The sequence below is a fragment of the Musca autumnalis genome, unplaced genomic scaffold (assembly GCF_047663935.1).
Source record: "Musca autumnalis isolate F117 unplaced genomic scaffold, ASM4766393v1 scaffold_1, whole genome shotgun sequence".
NCBI classification, from domain to species: domain Eukaryota; kingdom Metazoa; phylum Arthropoda; class Insecta; order Diptera; family Muscidae; genus Musca; species Musca autumnalis.
The window spans coordinates 215,585,870-215,610,914 of NW_027411644.1; the positions used below are offsets into that span (position 1 = coordinate 215,585,870).

General features: G+C 38.2%; 1 protein-coding gene across 5 annotated transcripts in view; it reads left to right on the forward strand.

Annotated features, from left to right (window-relative positions):
* LOC141389067 (uncharacterized) overlaps positions 1–24,024 on the forward strand; it is a 166,349-nt gene extending 142,325 nt beyond the window's left edge. For all 5 annotated transcript variants that reach the window (XM_073960107.1, XM_073960108.1, XM_073960110.1 and 2 more), the window contains 9 exons: positions 107–523; positions 8,390–9,208; positions 9,280–9,399; positions 19,963–20,082; positions 20,157–20,420; positions 20,485–20,634; positions 20,719–20,847; positions 22,867–23,019; positions 23,088–24,024. In XM_073960107.1, the coding sequence (XP_073816208.1) occupies positions 295–523; positions 8,390–9,208; positions 9,280–9,399; positions 19,963–20,082; positions 20,157–20,420; positions 20,485–20,634; positions 20,719–20,847; positions 22,867–23,019; positions 23,088–23,188 (2,085 nt within the window). In that variant the 5' untranslated portion in view covers positions 107–294 and the 3' untranslated portion in view covers positions 23,189–24,024. The remainder of the gene's footprint in view (positions 1–106; positions 524–8,389; positions 9,209–9,279; positions 9,400–19,962; positions 20,083–20,156; positions 20,421–20,484; positions 20,635–20,718; positions 20,848–22,866; positions 23,020–23,087) is intronic.
* Positions 24,025–25,045: the final 1,021 nt, after the last annotated feature.

The window sequence follows — 25,045 nt, forward strand, 5'->3', positions numbered from 1 at the left end:
CTTAACTTTAAGAAGCCGTCATGACTTGGCAAAACAAAATGTAACAACCACATTCTCCTAACAACAACACTAATCATAATGTTCTCCTCTTCTTCTGTTCTTACAGGCATCAACGCTTTCTATTGGCCATGTGAAGGAGATGCCGATTGCACCGCCACCGATTCAAATTGTAATCTCATTCACGGTCAATGTGAATGTAATGATCCGACCAACGTATTCTCAAGCGATTTCACAAGATGTCTGAAGACGTCACTCTATGGTGACGAATGTGAAGACAGTGTTCAATGCAATCTTATGCCAGCGGGAGCCTATTGTAAGTCGGGGGTCTGTGCTTGTGCCGATGATGAAACCTATGTGCACGGTCGCTGTCGTCCATTGAACGGTCTCAATCAATATTGTGACAGTGATTTGGATTGTTATTTTGGTTACGATCGTAATTCGGTCCAATGTCAAAATAATGTGTGTACCTGTGCCAATGGATATTATCAGAGACATGGCAACATATGCCGACGTAAATCAATGGGTGAGTATTAGGCCGGGGCGATTTGAAAACTTTGGGCCCTTCGCGTTTCTGATTCCTGGGGTTGAACTGAGCAAAAAAGTCTACTGGACCATATATCTACCGTGAAAATCGAGCCTCCCGATTTTGACTTTAAGTTTTTTATTGACGTTTTTTGGATATTTTGGCATATAACAGCCAAACCATTGAGATTTTCGATCCAACACAAGGGCAAACATTGTAGCCAAGACAGTAATTGAAAACTCTCTAATACATCGCAAAAGCATTGGAACGCTCCTTCAGACAGTTTTGGCCTTAAGAATGTGCAAACTTTTCGGAAAATGTCGATAAATGACATTGTGATACAAAATTTGACCCGAAAAATATTCAAGTGTTCTGATGCAAAATTATATCGTGTTGGGATCCATGGACAACGACAATGCCTTTATTTCGTTTGTGTCACTTCGTTTTATTTTTTATAATGGTAAAAGTAGTGAAAATCTGAGTTTCTTACATTTTCAAATTTAAACGGGCATATCTTATTTTTTCCACAACGGATTTCTTTTGATCCTTCTTCCTTTTAAAGGGGTGAATAATGTCTTTTGAATAAGCTATTATTGTTTCAAATCGGTCAACAAATGGCTAAGTTATAGTGGTTTATGTCTGAAAAACCCCACAAAAAACCTATAAAGGAATTTCTCATAATTTTCAAAAATATAATGTTTTTTTTTTTTTTTTTTTTTTTTTTGAAATTTTGCCTGTTAGGGCAAAGATCATTTTTTTTAATGATTTTATTAATTTTCTCGTTTAGAGTTAAGCTTAATGATCTGAAATTATTTGCAGGTGAAAAAGGAAAGCCATGGACTCGAACCCACATAGTCACCAAATTACGTTACCTGGTTTCATTGGTGGTAAAGCAAATCTTCGGACGTATCGACTATGTAATGGCTTCTCTGTCCTAGAACTTATCGTTTTTCAAATGCAAATGTGTTTTTATACATTAACGGATATTTGGCCGTTGAAATGTATTTTCTTCACAACAACCGCTTTTTGCGATGCCTTTGAAGTTATGAGTTTTGGCTTTGAACGCTAACACGCCGTGACAACATTTTTTTGATATGTTTTCAAGGACGTGGGTTCAAATCCCAGGCAAAATTTCAAAAAATAAAAAATAGGCTGAGCCCGGCTGGGATTTGAACCCACGTCCTTGAAAACATATCAAAAAAATGTTGTCACGGCGTGTTAGCGTTCAAAGCCAAAACTCATAACTTCAAAGGCATCGCAAAAAGCGGTTGTTGTGAAGAAAATACATTTCAACGGCCAAATATCCGTTAATGTATAAAAACACATTTGCATTTGAAAAACGATAAGTTCTAGGACAGAGAAGCCATTACATAGTCGATACGTCCGAAGATTTGCTTTACCACCAATGAAACCAGGTAACGTAATTTGGTGACTATGTGGGTTCGAGTCCATGGCTTTCCTTTTTCACCTGCAAATAATTTCAGATCATTAAGCTTAACTCTAAACGAGAAAATTAATAAAATAATGTTTTTTTGTTTTGTTCAATATTTATTTTGAAAATTATGAGAAATTCCTTTATAGGTTTTTTGTGGGGTTTTTCAGACATAAACCACTATAACTTAGCCATTTGTTGACCGATTTGAAACAATAATAGCTTATTCAAAAGACATTATCCACCCCTTTAAAAGGAAGAAGGATCAAAAGAAATCCGTTGTGGAAAAAATAAGATATGCCCGTTTAAATTTGAAAATGTAAGAAACTCAGATTTTCACTACTTTTACCGTTATAAAAAAATAAAACGAAGTGACCCAAACGAAATAATGGCATTGTCGTTGTCCATGGATCCCAACACGATATAATTTTGCATTAGAACACTTGAATATTTTTCGGGTCAAATTTTGTAGCACAATGTCATTTATCGACATTTTCCGAAAAGTTTGCACATTCTTAAGCCCAAAACTGTCTGAAGGAGCGTTCCAATGCTTTTGCGATGTATTAGAGAGTTTTCAATTACTGTCTTGGCTACAATGTTTGTCTTTGTGTAGGATCGAAAATCTCAATGGTTTGGCTGTTATATGCCAAAATATCCATAAAAAGTCAATAAAAAACTTAAAGTCAAAATCGGGAGGCTCGATTTTCACGGTAGATATATGGTCCAGTAGACTTTTTTGCTCAGTTCAATCCCAGGAATCAGAAACGCGAAGGGCTCATTAAGGTTTTTTCCTTCCACACAAATCGCCCCACCCTAGTGAGTATGTAATATAAATTCGAGTACTCTTTTAATTGAATGAGAGGAGAGAGAGTTTATTGATTTTATTGTAAGCTCAATTAGATGAATAGATGTCCATCACTTAGGATGCCATCTATTGGAGAGTAATGTACCTGTAAAATAGAGAAAAATGTAATAGGCCGATCTGGGCTAAGCCACTAGTGCTACGACGTTGGAGAATATTCAAACCGGCCAGAATTTTGCCATGGGGACTGCAACAGGGTACCTCCTAATGAGAAGATTTTGTAGGAAGATGTTGGTTCAGAACCTGTTTGGGTGCTATCGCTACAAGCATCTCTGTCATCTCCAGGCACTTCAGGAGAGGTCTTCTTGGTCTAGAGAAAGGGAGGTCCAAAATAGAAATATGCAAACATCCACCGCTAAACCTACTGTCACTCTCTTCACCACCTAGACGAATGAAGTGAAGGGTACAGCGCTTGTCGATATCTCCACGTTTTGCGTGATGAATGAAGACGCTCCTACGAGGATAAGAGGAGATTGTAACCCGTCATTTCCCTTGCCTAAGACCTATCTACAGGCTAGAAGGCGAACATAAGCGGTTAAAGTGAAACAATGCAACATTGGTATATGATTAAGTAAATTGTGGGCATCGGTTAAATCACTCTCGAATCCGAGAAAGGAGTGATGCTAGAACGGCTGTTACTTTCAACCGCGTGACAGTAACTGGCCCAAAAAGGTGCTCGTGTTATTTTAAGCGACAGGGGGTGGTGCAGTTGCCCCTCCTTAGCTATTTCTGGCTACGCCCATGTGTGCTACGCCATATATGAAGAACCCTCCCAGACGAGGAGTAACCACCACAATTTACAATGGGCGATGTTGCAGACGTCAGCCGGAACACAAAATCATCCAAAACGTTCAACTCACACGGAATATCAAAGGTAATGTTTATGCAACTGGATGAACCCAGAGTTGATTATTTAACAAGTGCCTCAACCTATCATTAGCCACCCATATTATACCAGAAGCCAGGAAAGTTGGCAGGATGGTCCCGCTTGAAGCCCGGCAAGATGACAGCAGAGGTGAATCGTACAATTCGATTTCCCTCCTGTCTCCAGTGGCATAGATTCTAGAGGCACTACTCGTCCTCACAATGAGAAGTAGTTTTCCAGTTGCCCAATCCACACATATCAGTAGATGACTGAACCAGAACAGGCCATGCGACCGAACAGGCATTGTAACAGTTAACCTATCGAAGGCCTTCTATACCGTCAACCATGCCAAGCTGTACGAGGATATAGAGAAGACTACCCTCCAGGCGTGATTGAAACATTGAATAATCAATTATATGTGCGGACGCCAGTCGTTTGTGGAATTCAGAAACAAGAAGTCCACATCCTCCAGACGTGAAACAGGGAGTTCGAATGGCGTGGTGATATCTCCGGAACAGTTTAACCTCTACCTTTCTGAAATTCCACACCCTCCAAACGGAATAGAGATCGTAATGTTTGCGGATGATTGTATGATCTTGGCGTCGGTTCTTGACCCGATCTGAGGAATATGAAAATATCTGTCGCTAACTCCACTGCCACACTGTTCGCCACTTGGATGGCTGAAATATATTGTTTACAATATATTATTTAATGGTGCAATGATTCCGACCAGTAACTACCCTAATTTTTTTGTTGTAACGTTCGATAGTATCTTTAAGTCGTCCACGCAAGCCTCACTTCTTTGCGATAAGATCAGAAGTACGAACCAGGGTTTCGGAGTCGAGGTATTTTTGGCTCGACTCCGACTCCGACTCCAGACGAGTTTTTTTCACGACTCCGGCTCCGACTCCGACTCCGGGTCGACTCCGAGTGTGAATTCCTATACCACTAAAAATGAATAAAATGTTCACAAATTTTTAACTTTTTCCTATATTTTGGCCCATATAGGCTAATGTGTTAGTTTTCCTTAGAAAGGACATTCCTTGGAATACATTCGAACATATCATATATTGTTTCTGCCGAATCTTAAATTGAAATGTAGCAAAGTTAGAAATTTTTTGTCGGGTTTCCTTTTTTGTACGAGTATATTCTGGACGGATTTCTTACGTGTGACAAAATCTTTAAGCTTTCAAAATATGTGAAAATGAAGGGGCAATACAAATCATTAGGACTACATGCAATAAAAATTATAAGAAATTCATGACCAAGTTTCAAACTGGATATAAGCCAACATTTTAGTGTACTTAGCCTTAAAAAGAGACCCCCAGTTGTAAAGCTCAATAAAAGCCATTTTCATGATTTTTCCGAGAATTTTTTCTTCATCTGAAAGAGACAAATATTAGGAAGTTTTGAGGTCGTCTACGAAACCCTGATTTTATTAAAGCATTTTGCATTGCAAATTCTAGCTCGAAAACTAATAAACCAATTGTCATATATTTTCGGAAATATTTTTCCGCTCGACTTAAAAATTTGACCATATATTCTATGCTATTTATACTTTCTACTTTTTTTGAAATTTATAAGTAGGGATCACCCCTTAAACTAAAATTCAGCGCTTACATTTTAAACTTTGGTGTGGAGTGGATAATTTTATTGAAATATTTGAGATATATTGTGTACACCACCCAGCACGAACACAGATGGATGTTTTCTGGAACTGAAAAATTAGCACACGATGAGATTTCGTACATGAAAATATTCTACAAAAATGTTGCTAGGAAATTTTTATGTAGTGTCGGACCACTAGGACAATTGTATCGATATTATCATTGTATCGATATTATCATGTTTTCATTGTCCTTTATCATTTCTACCCGATCCTTTCACAAGGAAACTCTATGATTATGTATTTCATCGATTTTCGTATATGCTATTGATTGTGTAGAAAACTCGGATACACATGAACTATATCTGTTCCTGGCGGAGGGATCCGGTTAATTGAATGTCTACATCTAAAGCCCTCATTGAGTATATAATGAATCCTAGGCGAAAGACTCGCCGTTTGTCAGACTTCTGTGTTATGGCAGGATGAATCTGCCGTTTACCAACAATGAATTTATGATGCCCTAATTCAGAAGCGTAACCATCCGAATTTCATATATAGTTAATAGATTTTGCTAAATTTGCCGAAATACATAAACATTGACTTTTTTGAGAAAGTAACGAGTAAAACTGATAAAGGACAATGAAAACGTGACAATATCGAGTTCTTGGATATGGGAAACCTACATATAATTTTCGGTGGAACATGTGAAAAGACCAGTAAGACTTCAGACGAAAGAAGTTAAAGGTCCAATCTTAATTCTATTGTCATAGAACTTTACTTTTGTTTGCAAAAATGTAAAGAATAAATTGGATCAACAAAATAAGGAAGAATAGACTACACCTTGGAGGATAGTAAATATCCTGAGAATTGTTCTTTAACTTAGTATAATATACCGTTTGCATATTTGTTTTCTTATACCTTTCTTTTAAAATAAATATTGATTTTAAAAATAAAAATTTTTCTTGTTTCAAATTTAATGTTATATTTCTATAACGTAGAAAACATTTTTGCCCGGAGTCGGAGTCGAGATATTTTTTTCGACTCAGACTCCGACTCCAGCAAAATTGCTCGACTCCGACTCGTAGACTCCGACTCCGACTCCGAAACCCTGGTACGAACAAGGTCCTCAACTTGCTGAAAAAGAAACCTTATTGACCACTTACAATGCAATAGGCCGGTCTGTGCTAAGCTATGCTGCGTCAGCGTGGGATGCAAATGTTAGCGTTATGCAGTGGAAAAATAGTCAAACTTTCCAGAATGCCGTCCTGAAGACTGCAACAGGGTGTCTCCTCATGACACCAGTGGACCATCTTCTAACTAAGGAGGCGAAGGTTTACCGGTGCATCAACACAACAAGATGTTGTCGATGCAGTACCTGCTTAGGTGTTACCGCCGTGTGCCTCAGCCAAACACGTAAAGAGAGATCTTCATTATCTAGAAAAAGAGGTCAAAAGGTAAAAACGACAACCTCTAGACCAACGAACCTATCAGACAGGCTTGCATTGCATTCACACGAATACAGTCGCACAGCCAGTACAGAGATACAGTGTGAATGCCAGTTAAGATCCGAACGATACCCAACACAACCCCTGTATGTGAATTTGGACCGCACGATACGCTGCATCTGTTTAACTGCCCAACTAACCCCTCTCACCTGTTTTCAGATTCTGTTTGGACACAACCAGCCTAGTTTGCAGAATAATAAATGAAATAATACACGAATGAACATATTTACGTTGCTACAACAACAATAACAACAATGAAATGAAGCTTCCACTGAATATATTGGACGATGGTGTCCAGAATCCGTCTAAAAACTACCCCAAGGTATTGAGTGGAACGTTTGATAGTATGTTTAAGTCGTCCTCGTAAGGCGCTTCTACTTGCGATAAGATCAGATGTAGGAATAGGGCCCTCAGGTAGCTGGTCGGCAGCATTAGTGGTACAGGCAAAGAAACATTACTGACCTCTTATTAAGAAATAGAGCGGTCTGGGGTAAGTAGTGCGAAGACAGTGTGGTACCCTACTTGTCAGAATGCGGCCTAAGGACTGCACACAGTGCCTTCTTATGAAACTAGTGGACCATCTTCATAAGCGGACGGAGCTATACCGGTATGGGTGTTATCGCAATGAGTTTTCCTGCCATAATCGTACGGGCAGGCTTCCCCCACCCAGGCATGTCAGGATAGATCTTAATGATCTACAAAAAGGTAGAGAGAGGTTCAATAAGAAATACGAATATATCCACCGCTAAATCTTCTGCCACACTGTTCACCACTTTAACTGCTTAAATGAAGCACCTCCTAAATATATTTGTCGATTGTGTTCTGACCACAAACTACCCTAAGATATTGGATGTAATGTTTGATTGCACATTTAATCCGTTCGCTAATGTCACTGATATTTGCAATAAGATCTGAATTAGGAACAAGATCTTCAAACAGCTGGCAGCACTTGATGTTCTGACAAATAACACTTGTTGCCATCTTATAAAGCTCTAGACTGATCTGTGGTAAGCTCATCGGTACTAGTGTGTTATATTCAGCGCTACACAGTAGACAATTTTCAAACTTGCCAGAACGCGCCCTGAGGATTGCAACATAAGGCCTTTTTATCAGACCAGTGGACCATCATCATGAGAAGGAGAAGTTTTTACCGGTTCATCAGCATAACAAGATGTTGTTGATGCAGTACCTGCTTGTGTGTAGTTGCCTTGAGCATGCCTGAGGCAATCTTGTGGATAGAGAAAGGTGCTAAGGTATAAACGGGAACCTCTAGATCAACGAGCTTGTCAGGCTGGCGGGCAGTGCAACGATTGTGACGCTTTACTCGAAATAGGCAGAAAGGAACATACCTATTGTGTGAAAATCGTATTATCTATGGATTTAGGTTATATTGCATATTGCAGAATTTTTGTATATGGACACACAAGAACCACTAAAACAAGTTTATTGGGTGGTGGTCACCCTCCTGGCTTCAGATCCATAATCACTTCGTTAATTCTTTGCCTAATCCTCATCATTTTCAATTATTTTTCTTTATTTCCGTCCATCTCCTTTCCTAATAATATTCATTTCCCCATTTTTTTCTCTCCCCTACAGACATTGATGATGCTTGTGTCGTCGCTACCGATTGTCAGGATTTAGGAGAAAATGTTAAATGTGTCAATTTGAAATGTCAATATGTGAATGAAATTCAAACGGACAACGGGACATCGACAAAATTAAAAGCTTTCAACAATAACGATATCAGCAATAAATTGAATAACAACAACAATAACAACAACGGCAACAATAATATTCACAACAGCAGCAACAACAATAACAACAACATTATTCTTAACAACAAAATCACAACTTCAAAGACGTCGACAACAACAACAACGAAAAGACAAACTTCCACAGCAACATCTTCAGACACCACATCGAATCTCTCGAAGTCATCACCGAGTGACGACAGCGCTTTGGACAAATCATCTAAACAGTTTGTGGTAAACGGCAACATCGATTTTAGAAGTATTAGCGACACCGATTCCGAGGGTATTTTATCTGAGGCTGAACCCGAGGATCAAAAGGTTGTGCATGCAGAAACCCCAAAACATTATCAACAGCAACAGCAGCAGCATCATAGAGACGCTGCTACTGAAATTGATTTTGCATCCGTCTATGCCAAAGAACAGCAGAAGGAGCAGGAGAAGCGTTCACGTGAAATTGCCGTCCAAACAAGTATCGAAACATTTGAATTGAAATTTCTAGCACCGCGCACAAAAAATGTCGGAACCGTCACAACCGCCTCGACAAGTTCAAGCAGCCGCCGAGCCTCGAAACAAAGACGCCGCCCAACCCAATTTCGTTTTGACGATGATGAAAAAACTTTTTCAACTGTGTCGAACACTGATGACGATATTGAGAATAGAAACTGTAAGTGTTTGCCGGGAAAGAAGGGTTTTGGCCAGAAATATAATCGTATTTTTTCTTTTTTTCGATTATAGTTGGTAGCTCCTGCACAGAAAACGGCAAATCCTGCTCTGGACTTCCTCATTCCATTTGTTCCAATGGTGTATGCCTGTGCAAACAAGGCTACTATCCCAAAAATGGAAAATGTTTTGCTGGTAAGTATTGAAAATTTAGTGTGATATAAAAAAATACACTTCGGAGAACCTTAACCATAGTGGATATTAAAAAATGTAAGAAAGTATCAGTCAGCTGTAACTACAGATATACACCCTTAGCCAAAAGAAAAGAAGCAATCACAATACTTCTGAAGTCTATAGGGGTTTTTGGATTTTTCGGCCGATTTCTCAGGAAGTATGGATTTGCCACCCGAACCCCTTAAAGCTCTCTTTCTAAAATTTGTGTGGGAGGTACCCGAAAGAGTGGTCCGATATAGTCTATATTCAGACATAATTCGAGGCTGTAAGAAATAATCCCTTCGAGGATTATCTTACGTACTACCCAATTTAGTTGGTACCGGCAGGCTTTTTTGGAGAATTTGGGTCATTATATCAGGAAGTATGGACTTGTTCCCGAAAAAAAATTGCGACCTCGTAAAAGACCCGCAAGAAGAAATGTTTGGAAAATATTTCAAACGTGGAAAATACCCGAAATACGGGACTGATATAGTGTATATTTCAACCTGAAACATGACTGGATGAAATAATGCGATGTGCAAATTTTGGACCACTCAGAAACTTCCAGCGAGAGTTATCTTGCGGTTTTGCCATTTTATTTGGTGCCGTCAAAGTATCATGGAGCTTTTATGCCATTATATCAGGAAATATGGACTTGCACAAGAAAAAAAATTTACCTTCTCGAAGGGAGTCGCATGGACAACCTACTGAAAAAATGTCAAAACGATCCGAGAGTAGCTCTTAAACTTCGCTTTATCCGAATTTTTGGTGGGAGGTGTTTGGGGGAGTGGACCGATATAGTCCATATTCCAACCTGATACATGACTGGATCAAATAATATGAGGTGCTAAGTCTGTACCAATTAGAAGTTCCTTGCAAGAATTATCTTGCGGATTTGCAATTTTGGTGGGAGATTTAAGGCCAATACCTCAAGAAGTATGGACTTGCGCAAGAAAAAAATTTTATCTTCGCAAAGGGAGACGCGTTGACAAACTACTTAAAACAAGTAAAAAAGTGTCAGTCGACTTTGACGACAGAGCTATACCCTCAGCCTATGTGAATTGAAACTTTCATATACGGACAGATCGAATGTATGTAGAATATTTTCAGAACTATGTGACCCTTTTTGGACATGTGAACTTGCCGATAAAAATGTGGATTAGGATTAAAGTTCAAAAGTGTGGCGGAGGAGGTACCTGGAGGAATTTACCGACTTGGTCCATTATGGAAGTGGATCTTATTTTGGGAGTCATATCTTTTCGATAAATATCGGGCCCAGAACTCGTTTCAGTGGGCCATCGAATAACTTTAGGACCAGTTTGTCAGGAATCATGGACTTGTCCACGGAAAACATAATATCGCTGTAAACAGGACCAGAAGGGGTACCTTCCGTATACATTTCCAAACGAACTTCGAACAGAACCTAAACTGCACTTTTGTTGGGGTGGTACCCTAAGGAGAGAACCGATGTGGACCATTTTAGAAGTTTGGACCAAAATAGTTGCCCGATCAAGATATTTAAGTGACATTTTCCAAATTTTGGACCAAATCGGCTGATCCTTCCGAGGTGGGTGGGAGGTAACCGAAGGAGTGGACAATTGTAGTCCATATTCGAACCTGACCTATATCTGATAGATATATTAGTATGTGTAAAGTATGAATCAAATCGGTAATTCCCATCAAGAGTTATCGTTCGCACAATTTTTCCAAACATTTTTGAACTTTTGTGGGGGACCGATATGGCTTATCGTCGAACTTAAACTAAGTTTGGACAAAATATTACGAAGGTCAAATGTTGGACCGAATCGGCTGATCCGTTCGAGAGTTATCTTGCCATCGAACCACTACACACGGTGTCATAGGGGTTTTTTGCACCTTTCAGGCTATTTTGTAAGGAAGTATGGGCTTGCCCCTACTAAAACTTTTACCGTCGTATAGGGGGCTGTGAATACAAGTCCTTGCAACTAAAATCAAAGCGAATCGTGAGCTGGTCCTAAACTGAACTTTTCCTAAATTTTGTGTGGGAGGTACCCGAAGGAGTGGACCGATTGAGTCCATATTGAAACCTCATCTTAGTCTGGTAGAAATTTCACGATGTGCAAAGTGTGGACCAAATTGGTTACTCCCTTCAAGAGTTATCGTGTTCACAAATTTTACAAACCTTTTTTTGAAATTTTGTGGGGGAGGTACAGGAAGGAGTGGACCGATATAACCCATCTTCGAAATTAAACTAAGTTTAGACAAAATATTACGAAAGCCAAATTTTGAACCGAATCGGATATCCGTTCAAGAGTTATCATACGCATCAGCCAGACAGACAGACGGACGGACATGGCTAAATCAACTCCAAATTGTCTGAAACACATTTCGTCCAAACATGCTTGGGGTCTAAAACCATTATTTCGATGAGGCATATTTTGCCCGTATAAAAGTGTATATACCCTCGTTTGCATAAATGCTGTGGGTATAAAAATGTCAAAACGATTCGAGAGGAGCTCTTAAAATTCGAATTTTGTGTGGAAGGTACGCGAAGGAGTGGAGGAATAATACGATATGCAAACTTTGGACAAAATTTTTTGCTCCCATCGAGAGTTATCGTTCACACCATTTTAACAAAAAGTTTGAACTTTTTTGGGGGAAGAGCCCGAAGGAGTGGACCGATATGGGCACCTTCAAACTTAAACTAAGTTTGGACAAAATATTATGAATGCCAAATTTTGGTTGCTTCGTTTGGGAGTTATCGTGGGCACTAGTCAAACAGACATACGGACCGACATTGCTCAATCAACTTCAAGTTGTCTGAAACAGAATTCGTCCAAACATACTTGGGGTTTTAACCAGTGTCGCCCAAGAATTTTCATCAATGTTTTAGTGTGTGTGTATGTATGAGTGAAGAAAACAACAACCACATGATGTGTATTGTTTGTTTTTATTCACTTACACTGTAAGTGAGAGAGAGAAGCAAATGCAAACACAACTCAGTGGGCACCCTCACTATACTGTCTTTGCAAAGAAGACCGTCTCTGGTTTAAACCAACAATCGGCGCACAACAACTACAATTTGAGCAAACACTGTAATCGTTTTCAATTAGTTATTGGAGAAAGAAGCTTTATTTGCTTGCTCGCCAGTAAAAGGCTGCGGAATGCTGATCTAAACCCATTATTTCGATGATGGCACAAAATACTTATAAGAGACGTTAACAATAGAGACTCTTAACAACTTAAGGGGAAGTTTACAAAAGTAAATGCTTAACAAAACTTCAGGAGATATCCACAAAAGTGAATTCTTGACGAAGCCTTAAGTGACGCCATAAAAGTGAAGTCCTAACATCTGGGAATCCCAAAAATATCTCATATATCAAATAATTTTGGGGGACTGTCTTCATCCATAAGGAACCAGGAGACAGGATAGTGATGTTAGCTGGGCAGATAAAGATATGCAGCGTGCCGTGGCGTCCCAATTAACATGCAGGAAATGTGTCATCGTATCGTGCCATCAATTCGGGCCCAATATGAATTAAAGCGGCTGCACCGTCCAGATCATAACCAGTAGTGTTTACCTTGACAACTGGTGTTCTTTTGCTGCGTTGGAATTGGGAATGACACCCACTGTACTTTTGTTCTGTCATCGCAAATGCATAAGCATGAATGCTATTAGGCTCGTTTAGACCTCTCTCTACAGATCATGAAGATCTCCTTTGTGGGAAAAGCCTGTCTACTAGATCATGGCAGTGATGCTCACGGCGGTAGTACCCAAGCAGGTACGGTAAAATCTTCGTCTCCTCTTGAAGATTGTCAACCGGTGTCTTGAGAATGTACCCTGCTGCAATCCTGAGGGCGGAAATCTGAAAGTTTTCATACCGCACTGGCGCTGTATAGCTTACCAAATACCGGTTCTTTGCTTTGTAAAAAGGTTTCTTTGTCAGCACCCCAAACGGCTTGACAACCTTGTTTCTACTTCTGCTCTTACCGCTAATAGCTGTGGCTTGTGCGAACAACTTCAATGACAGCATATTGAACGTCACACCCAATATCATGGGGTAGCTAGTGGTCGAAATCAGCGCACTATCGATAGAAGGAGCCTCATTTCAGACATCCAGGTGTTGAATAGTGTGGCAGTAGTTTTAGCGGTGGATATCTTCACCATCCTAAGTCAGCTCAGTAGATATGTAAACTATCACATACGAGTATGTCCTCGACGATAGGAACAGACGCCAAGATCGTATATATATCCACATACATTATGATCTCTATGCCATCTGGAGGGTGTGGAATTTCAGTAAGGCAGTGTGTTAAAAAGTTCCAGACATATAACCCCGCCTTGGAGAACTCCCTGTTTCACTCTACCCGTCTTGGACTTCTTATTTCTGAATTCTACACACAACTGGGGTCCACACATTTGGTTGATTATCCAACGTGTCAAACTCGGTTGGAGGGAATATTTCTCAATACCTCAAACAGCTTGACGGTTTTGACGGTATCGAAGACCTTCGATAGGTCAAGAACAACTTGCCGGTCGAGAATTTTTACTACGGGTGACTAAAGGGAGATCGGCCTATACGATTCTCCTCTACTCACATCATTGTCAGGCTTCAGAAGCGGAACCACCCTGCTAACTTACCTGACTTCTGATACAATATGGTTGGCTAACGACAGATTGCGGACACAAGTTAAATACCCAATCCCGGGTTCGTCCAATTGCATTTGCATTACGCTTTGAATGATTTCGGATGACGTCAGCAACATCGATAATCGTAAACTGCTCTTCGCCATTATACTCAAGGGGTCCTCTATAAATAACACGTGGATCTCTTCGGATGTGTCACGATGTTGAAAGTAACATCCGTTATATCATCGTTCTTTCCCGGATTCGAGAGTGATTTAACCGTAAGCAACAATTCAGTTAATCCCCTATCGATGTTGCATTGCTGTAGATGATGGTCTTGCCACTTTGTCGGCTTATGTTCACTAGGGTTATGACTTTTTTACAACCTCATATCCCTGTATCATAGCGTGATGAGTTTTGCCATAAGATTACATAAAATCTTAATTATAAGGTGATTCGATGAAAAAACCTCACGCACAAAATGATTTCAAAATTTGAATTTATCAAAATTATGGGACATTTTTTTAAGTCACTGTAAGCAGATATACATTTGAAAATAAACTTTAGAGCCACATGAGATAATAAAACTGACATCACATTTATTTCTCACTAATTTTCTTCAATTCTGAGAATCGTAATAATGTCGTAAACGCTTTTATTCAAAGATATAAATTTTTAACAAAAAACAAAAAATTTTAAATTTTTTCAAGGTGGTTTGAGCATGACCTTTTTCAATATTTGAATGGAATAAGCGGCAAAGGACTTTGTGATGACAAACGAAATCAAAAAACTGATCGGAAACAGATACTTCTTCGTTAAAACAACAAGTATCAGTCGACTTTGCGGACAGGAACTGAAACTTTCATCTATGGCAGGGACGCGCTTCTTTGCATTACAGTATAGTGAGGGCGCCCACTGAGTTGTTTTTGCATTTGCTTCTCTATCTCACGTAAACAGGGTCATTAGGAAACCCCCGGTAAAAATATCCGAAGGATTCTCAAACGGACCCTTACCAAACAAAAATGTTGATAAGGTCCAAATTTGAACATAAGTAAGTTTGGACAAAATATTTCGATATCCAATGTTTGGACCAAATAGGTTGCTCCGTATGTGAGATATTGCGTGTATTTTCGAACTTCTGTGGGGGAAGACCGGAAGGAGTGGACCTATAAGCACCACCTTCAAATTTCATCTAATGTTCGAAGAAATATTACGATATCCCAAGTGTGGATGAACGCAGTATTCGGTTCAAGTTTTCTCAAGAAGTATGAACTTGGCCCAGAAAAAACTTTTACCGTCATAATTGAGACAGCTAATGCATGTTGCTACAACAAAAATCAAAGCGATTCGAGAGCAGGTCATAAACTGAACTTCTCCGAAACTTTGTGTGGGAGGTATTCGAAGGAGTGGACCGATTGAGTCCATATTGGAATCTTATCTAAGTTTATTAGAAATTGTTCAATGTGCATATATGGAACAAATCGGTTACTCCCTTCAAGAGTTATCGTGCGCACAAATTTTCCGAACATTTTCGAACTTTTGTGGGGGAGGTACCGGAAGCAGTGGACCGATATAGCCCATCTTCGAACTTAAACTAAGTTTGGACAAAGTATTACGAATCGGTTGATTCGTTCGAGAATTATCGTGCTCTCCAGGCAGCCATCCAGATGGACGAAGATAGCTAAGTCAACTCCAAGTTTTCTGAAACAGATTTCTTCCAAACACACGTTGGTCCTAAAATAATTATTTCGATGAAGCACATTTTGACTAAAGGCTGAGAGTATAAAAAATGTAGATTGGGAAAAATTGTGTTTATGGATTTTTGCTAAAATAATGTATGCATGAATACATTGGATTGGACTCCAAAATTTTATTTTGAACGAATTCAAGACTGGTTGCGAGAGATTTCCTTGTTTCTGATCAATTTATGAGAAGGTCCACCATAAGAAACCAGAATTTCTATAAGTGAAGTTCGACGATTGGACGCCTAAATTAGTCTATTGACAGATGCATGATTGGGCGACAGAATTTGTCATTTACATACCCGCTAGAATTTCATGATGGATAGACTCACTTATGCTCAGCATTATTTCTCTATCAAGAAAACCACTGTCGACCTTCGGAAATTCTTTCTGATAAGACCTACGATTGGGCACCAAAATATATTTAGGGAAATAACTGCAAATGGCTTCTTTATGACAATAACAACGATTGGACACCTGAATTTCCGAAATTGAAAAATTGACCATATTCTGACACCGCAGCGTGATAAAACACCAAAAAAGAAGTCACGTGTTTTGGAGTTTTTTGTTAAGATATTTCTAAGGGTTTCCGATTGTATACTTTTTCTTTGGTCTTACCGAAGTGATATCACTGATTTGATAAATGATACACCCAAAAATATACGCGATTATTAATATCCATTGTTTTGAACATATATTAACTCTGATATATTGTCAAAAAAGTTCTGAAAACAAGGGGAAATTGGCGAAGAAGTCTTACGTAATTTTAATTAAAAATAGCATTGAAAATTATTTCATCAGTAATATAAGTCTAAAATAAGGTTTACATCATTGCTAAATAAAAAATTTCGCTAACATGAACTTTCAAAATTTTGGTCAGGTGGTGAAGACTCATAAAATCCACCATTCCGCTGATCTTATTGCGAAGACCGTTGCAATTGAATTGCAGGAATGATGAATTTCCGAGCCGCTGTTATGTGCTGTGTTTTTTGTTCTTGGGGAGACTGTATTTTCGTCTAGTATTCCGACGACGACGAAGATGGAGACACTGAGAGATGTTCTGACGCAGTAAGCAGCAACATACATATCGCAGTAGTCCGGGTTGCGACTACGGCCAGAGCAACCTCGGAAGTGCACCCATGCCCTACATCCCTTACATCTCACCAATGTTGACGTGTAGTCGATGCGAATCTGGCAAACGAAACAGATCCATACTGGCCTGCCCGGGGTTCATCTCCATCTGGTCACGGACCAAATGTGATCGGAGCAGGCATTCCGGGATATATTGCCGCGGTGAACAAAATACACGAACACAAACCCATAATTGTTGAGGTGACGATCCCTGGTCGATGATTTCGCCGAGTTTATCCGGTGCATAGAACCGGCCACAGTGCGAAATATGGGCACGTTAGTGGAAATTTACTCATAACTTTTAATCTAAAGGACGTAGGTTACTAAAATTTTCCAAAAATGTTTCTTATAGTTGAGGGTCGTATGGAAGGTGGTGAAAAAATATGGGCCACATAGACCTGCGGTTTCCTATAGCCCCCACGTATCGGTGGCGAACGTTTTTACGTATTAGGTTCAGTTTTCAACCGATTTTGCTGCAAATTGGTATATAGGGGTTTCAGTGGATGGAGAACATCTTTACAAGTAGAGTTTCTGGTCGGGAATTCCCGACCCGGGATTTCCCGGGAATTCTCGATTTTTTTTCGGACGGGATTTCCCGGGAAATTTTTTGAAATTCCCGGGAATACGGGTATTTGAATTTTTCATATATAAGTCTTATATTATTTGTCTTATAGTTATAAAATGTTGAAAATATAGTGGAATAGCGATTATTCATGCCCCGATAATTCGTAATTCCCGATCATTTGTAACAAACTTAGGGTCCATAGTAAAAATCACGATAATTCGTGTAAAGTACATACATTTTGGTCCTCTCTTTTGAACTTTTGGAGCCATTTCCTTGTTGTTCTAGTCCATATTTTTATTAATGGCATTCTTGAAGTACATATATTAAGTTGATAAGATATAAACTCTGTGATCGATTCGAATTGTTGTTTTCTACAAAATTATTGTATTTAATATTAAAAACTGTATAATGTGTAGGTGGCAAATCGTGTATATTAGGAATGGAAGTCAGTAATAACTATAGTGTATATAAGTACGCCTCTATATCTTTGGTGCCGCCGTGGTGCAATTGTGAATTTTTGTTCACAAAAGGCCAACCTTGTAAAAATCCTTCATCAATGGATTTATTCTATGATCGACACGCCCTTCGACCCATAAAAAGAACTCCGCATATCATTGACCTAAAAAATAGAGTCGCACAACAATCTTTGATAAGAAGGAAGCCTTTGCGACGATGGCCGTGGGAAACAGCAATTTATATAAGCTTTGTTCCTTTACGTTAAAGTTTCTTCAAGTTTTACCATTTTTAACTCGGAAAGCGTTCCTTAACACCAAAAGGTAGTAAAACTGGAAGCAATTTTTAAGAGAGTGAGGGAGGAGAGAGAATGGCTTTCTCTTTTACTACTTTCTGCTCGACAAATTTCGTTGTGTAAAAAGTGGAAAATCCCTCAAACTGCTGATTTGACATTTGACAATAAAGGCAAAAGGAAAAAAGAAAACAATGCGCTTTGTCAAAGCAAAATAAAAAGAAATAAAATAATACAAATTTAAACCAGTGAAATAAAAAAATAAAAAATTTATTTTGTTTGTTATTTTTCTTGTTGTTTGTTTTTGACATTGCTGTCAGATCTACTATTTTTCCTTTTTTTTTTTACTTTTGTGCAAAACTTGTTACGCGAGAGCAATTTTCACCGTTTTCTGAGAGAAGAGAGAACTTCTCTCTTTTGCTACTTTTACTATTAAAAAAAGTAAAGGAACAAAGCTATAATCTCCGGAAATTAGTCAGGAAGAATTGGTTGGCTTGAGCCGCTGCCATATATGATGTATTGGTAACTTCAAGATTTTGGCGTATCGTCGTCAATATTGTTTCAAAGAGATAACTAATGATACAACTATACATATATGTCACGCCTATGCCCCACAAACTCGATTTCTTATAGTCCCGGGAATTCCCGGGTTCCCGGGAATGAGAAATTTGAATTCCCGATTTCCCGGGAATGAAAAAAAGTCGGGAATTCCCAAACTCTATTTACAAGATATTGTCGCCGTGGGACTGATTTTAGGTATTTTGAGGACTTTAGCTGCATTTTTGTTCCAACTATCTCTACTATGATATTTGAGGTTCCCAGTGATAACAAAACTTCTCCCTCAAAAATATTTAAAGGTGAGTCCATGTGTGGGTATAGGCCCCCATATAACTGTACCACCCGATTTTCGGTTTGTTTTTAGGATTTTAGCTAGATTTTTCGACCGAAATACCTGTAATTTTATGTTTGAGATTCTTAGTGGCCACAAAAAGTCTCCACCAAAAATTTTCAACATAGGTCCATTTTTGGTATAGCCCACATATAACGGTGCCTCCCTATTTTGTGTATTCTCCGGGTTTTAGCTAAATTTTTTGACCAAAGTAGCCGAAATTTTACATTTGGTTCCCAGTGGTCGCAAAAAGTCTTCTCCAAAAATTGTCAACGTGGTCCCACGTATTGACATAGCCCCCATATAAGTGGACCTTTCGATATTAGGTATTTTCAGGATTTTGGCTACAATTTTACCGAAATATCTGAAATTTAACACTTCAAGTTCCCAGTGGTCACAAAACTTCTCCACCAAATGATGTAAATATAAGTCCATGGTACCTCTTGATTTCTGGTATATTCAAGTATTAAAACGACCGAGTTAGCTAAAATTAGGTATTTGGGTTTCCCAGTTCCTCCGCCTCAAATTGTGGGCATTGGTACTTTCGGAACAGAAAGAAAATAGCTTATTCCATATAAGTTCAGAATATTTCATGGTGGAGAATGTTAAAAGTTCGACCCGTCCCTTTCATATAAAAACTCACCTTAAAACACGAAAAAACTCTACGGAACGTCCCATGATAGAATTTCTTGGAAACTAATCAAATTAGTTCCATTTTGTGCCCTTTAGTCCTACATTATACATTATATTGTGGTCCATCATGATGACCGCTTTGAAGTTACATCATACAACGATTTTATTCCGCTAATCTTTATCTTATCTATATATCATCCAAAAAACTTAACCTTAAATTGTATTTTTTTACAGAATTGGGTGAGATAGCGGAAAGTACGGACGAATGTGAAAATGAGTATGATGCTGTATCCAAAAAATGTATTTGCCAAAAGAATTACTTTTTCGAGAGGAATCTCAGAGGATGTCGTAAACGTAAGTAATTCTATTTAACACCTACTGCTACCTACCTTCTTCACTTCAACTAAATATCTAAATATTTTCCATAGCCATACAATATCACCTGTCCTGTACATCGAATAGCCAATGTAGTCCATTTGGTGCTGCCTATTGCCAACCCGATATTCCCAGACGTTGCACCTGTGAAGAATATGCCGAATATGATGCCCTCTTGGAAATGTGTGTCTACAAACAAGGTTTGGGTTCCGAGTGTGATTCAAATGATGCCTGTCCTATAGAACACACAATTTGTTCGAATCGTCATTGTGTGTGTAAAGATGGTTTCGTGCAAAAGGATAATCAATGTGTGCCAGGTAATGAACAGCCGTGTGATCTTCTCCAAGTCAATTACTAAAATCTCTCTTGGAATTCTTTTAGGCCTAGGTGCTGATTGTTCGAACGATGATGAATGTGGTAATATTGCAAATGCCACATGTGAGGCCATAACTTCCAGTACCGAAGAACAACGCAAATCATGTCAATGTCGTAAAGGTTTTGTCCATTTCAAGGATGAATGTCTTAAGGAAGGTACGTTTATCGTTGAATATTTGATAAAGAAATTTGGGGTTATTGTTATTTATATTGTTGTTTTTGTTTTTTTTTCATCTTTAGCTGAAGAAATTGAAGAAGAATGCGAAGAAACGGAACAGTGTAAACCCCTATTGGCCACCTGCATTAATCGTAAATGTTCCTGCACCGATGAACAACATTTCCAACATGGTCGTTGTGAAGCCAAAAAAGGTAAGGCTGGAACTAACTGAAACAAGGGGGTATTCTCACAAAGACATTGTTTCCCAAGAGACCTCTTGAATTCGTTCTATAAAGAAATTCAGGAGACCTACTAGAACACCAGAACTCGTGGTTTCTGTAAAAAACTTCAGAAGATCTACTAGAACAACAAAAATCGTGTTTTCTTTAAAGAACCCCAAAGTACCTACTAGAACTCAACAAATCGTGGTTTCTTTAAAGATCCTCAGAAGACCTTCTAAAACTCCACAAATCGTGGTTTCTTTAATGATCTTATAAAGACCTCTTAAAACCCCACAAATCGTAGTTTCTTTAAAGAACCTCAAAATACCTCCTAGAACTCTACATATCGTGGTTTGTTTAAAGAACCTCAAAATACCTCCTAGAACTCTACATATCGTGGTTTGTTTAAAGAACCTCAAAATACCTCCTAGAACTCTACATATCGTGGTTTCTTTAATGATCTTCTAAAGACCTCTTAAAACCCCACAAATCGTAGTTTCTTTAAAGAACCTAAAAAGACCTCTTAAAACCCCACAAATCGTTGTTTCTTTAAAGAACCTCAAAATGCCTCCTAGAACTCCACAAACGTGGTTTCTTCGAAGAACCTCAAAAGGCCTCCTAGAACTCCACAAATCGTTGTTTCTTTAAAGAACCTCAAACGGCTTCCTTGAACTTCACAAATCGTGGTTTCTTTAGAGAACCTCAAAAGACCTCCTAGACATCCTAGAACTCCACAAATTGTGTTTTCTTTAAAGAGCCCCTAAAGTCTACTAGAACTCCCCAAATCGAGGTTTCTTTAAAGAACCTTAAAACTCCTCCTAGAACTCCACAAATCGTGGTTTCTTTAAAGAACCTCAAAACACGTCCTAGAACTCCACAAATCGTGATTTCGTTAAAGAACCTCAAAAGACCTCTTAGAACTCCACAAATCGAGGTTTTTTAAGGAACCTCAAGAGACCTCCTAGAACTCCACAAATCGTGGTGTTTTAAAGAACCTCATAAGACCTCCTAGAACTCCACAAATCGTGGTTTCTTTAAAGAACCTCAAAAGACCTACTAGAACCCCCAAATCGTTGTTTCTTTAAAGAACCTCCACACACCGCCTAGTACTCCACAAATCTTGGTTTCTTTAAAGAACCCTAAGAGACCTCCTAGAACTCCACAAATCGTGGTTTCTTTAAAGAACCTCAAAAGACCTCCTAAACTCCACATATCGTGGTTTCTTTAATGAACTCCAAAAGACCTCTTAAAACCCCACAAATCGTAGTTTCTTTAAAGAAACTCAAAAGACCTCCTAGAACTTCATAAATCGTGATTCCTTTAAAGAACCTCAAGATACCTCCTAGAAATTCACAAATCGCGGTTTCTTTAAAGAACCTCAAGAGACCTCCTAGAACTCCACAAATCGTGGTTTCTTTAAAGAACCTGAGGAGACCTCCTAAAACTCCACAAATCGTGGTTTCTTTAAAGAACCTCAAGAGACCTCCTAAAACTCCACAAATCGTGGTTTTTTAAGGAACCTGAAGAGACTTCCTAGAACTGCCCAAATCGTGGGTTCTTTAAAGAACCTCAAAAGACCTCCTAGAACTCCACAAATCGTGGTTTCTTTAGAGAACCTCAAAAGTCCACCTAGAACTCCACAAGTCGTGGTTTCTTTAAAAAAAAAAAAAAACCTCAAAAGACCTCCTAGAACTCCACAAATCGTGGTTTCTTTATAGAACCTCAAAAGACCTCCTAGAACTCCACAAATCGTGGTTTCTTTATAGAACCTCAAAGGACCTCCAGAAATCGTGGTTTCTTTAGAGAAACTCAAAAGACCTCCTAGAACTCCACAAATGGTGGTTTCTTTAGAGAAACTCAAAAGACCTCCTAGAACTCCACAAATCGTGGTTTCTTTAGAGAACCTCAAAAGACCTCCTACGGACTTCAAAAAGACCTTTAGAAATATTTTAATCTTATAGAAATGCATGGCTTCAACTTATCTTAATTTTTGGTTTGTTCTTATTTCAGGGCTTGGCGATGCTTGTGTCAGAGCTGGTGAATGTTTTTCCGAAAAAGAACCAGAAAATGTTGAATGCCGTAACTCGGTGTGTCAATGTAAAATTGGCTATCAGACTGATGTTGAAAAAAAGATTTGTTATCGCGTTGCGCCCAGTAAGAAAAGTAAGTTTTGAACTTAAAATCTCCTTAAACTAACACTAATGCACCATATCCTCTCACTCTCTTCACAGATTCTTCCGGAAGGCCAAGTGCTCTTAAAATTATCACCTTCTTGTTAATCGGTTCGGCATTTTTAATCACCAGTGCCGCTATTAAACAGGCTTATTATTAAGTTAATAATAAAATTAATAATAATTGTTAAGCACATCTTCTCATCCTCTCCTCCTTCTCCTTTTCCTCTGTCCTTACTCCACACAAAGGCAACACCAAAACAAAAACCTAAACATAATATTAAGAAATATTTTCTTCAAAACACAGTTTATAAATTCTCACTGAAATTCAAAATAAGTTAACGAAACATTTTCATAAAATCATTGTTAAAATAATCACACACACACATACACACAAACTCCTATTACTCTCTAAGAAAAATTAAAAAAAAAATAACAAAACAAAAAAAATCAAACAAAATAATTATTTTTCCAAGTGCACTTTTTATGAACCAAAATCCCAATGTAGGCTATATCGTCACCATAAATTCCCGAAGACGTAACCCACAAAATCAAAACTTTACAGGAGAAGCAAAAAACGTTATAAAATTAAAAACTGTTTTACGGAATATTAATCTTATTAAGGCTAGTATATGGGATATTATCGATACGAAGGGTAACAACTAGTGAAACCAAAACCGCTGAATTGCTTAGTTTTGAGATCCTCCATTACAACAAAATCTGCAATATTATCTCATTTTCCTAAATGCCATTTCTTAAATAGGATCGTTGTTTTTGAACGTAGAAGCTTGAAATTTTGCCAAAAGCATGTATTTTAGCTTTATGTATCAGATTGCGTCAAAAAACGAATTTCGATTTTCATGTCGGTTACGTCTTCGGGCATTTATGGTGACGATATTATTGTTATTTTTATTATATTATTATTGAGTTTTTGTTTCCGCCAATCGATGCTGAAAATTAAGTTGAATAAAAGGCAGTGTCATGAATTTGTCTAAAATCAGTATAATATATTATTCTATAAAAACATTTTTTTCAAACTGTCGTAAAACAGTCTGTCACTTGCTTTACATATAAACTTTGTTGTCCACTCTTATCCTTACACTAAACGCCCCATTCTTCCGTCGCCTCCCACACAAAAACGTTCAAAAACGGTTTATAAGTTACTAGCAAAATGCCCGCTACTTCGTATGCGGAAAGGATATAAAAAACAAATAAACAATATGGAAATGGCAAACACTGAAAATTTGGTTGCACTAATACCAATTTTATTCAATATTTATTTTTATCTTAGTACTTTACGTACCCCTTAAGTTCGATTTTCAAAAAGATCAGCCGTATCTCACCCTTACACATTAACAGCGAGATCAACGTTGCACACCAATACACACCCTAACTCCAAAAAATAAAGATTCCAGCACTGTCCCTACACCCAAAAACAAATTGAGTACCATTAAGTAATTTTCGTTTACTTATGGTATGTATTTCGACGACATATTTCAGCCATACACGGACATTAATTCAAAATAATTACAGTAAATTCCATAATAATTACAGTAATTCCAAATCTCAAGATTCCAGCTGTATCCGTTCGTCCAACTCCAAATTGTACCAAACTTAGTATCAAGCCGAACTCTTCGTACCCATAAGTAAGATTTTCCAAAACTACCTCAATCCTTCACTTTAGTACTAATCTTACTTCCAAATTTCAGGATTCAAACTCTATCCGTTAAACCAAATTAAAATTGTACTAAATTTTCAACGAGGGCTACAATAATCATACTTTCAAATTGCTGGATTCCACCGCTATCCGTTCACCTACATACAAATTGTACTTAATTTAGTACCATTTAGTACTTTTCGTAATCATAAGTTTGCTTTTTCAAAACAACCTGAATCCTACTCTTCGACTGTAATCGTAATTCCAAATTTCAGGATTCCAGTTCTATTAATTCACCCGAATCCAAATTGTATCAAATTTAGTACCATTTCTTTCCCAAACTACCTGAATCCTACACTTA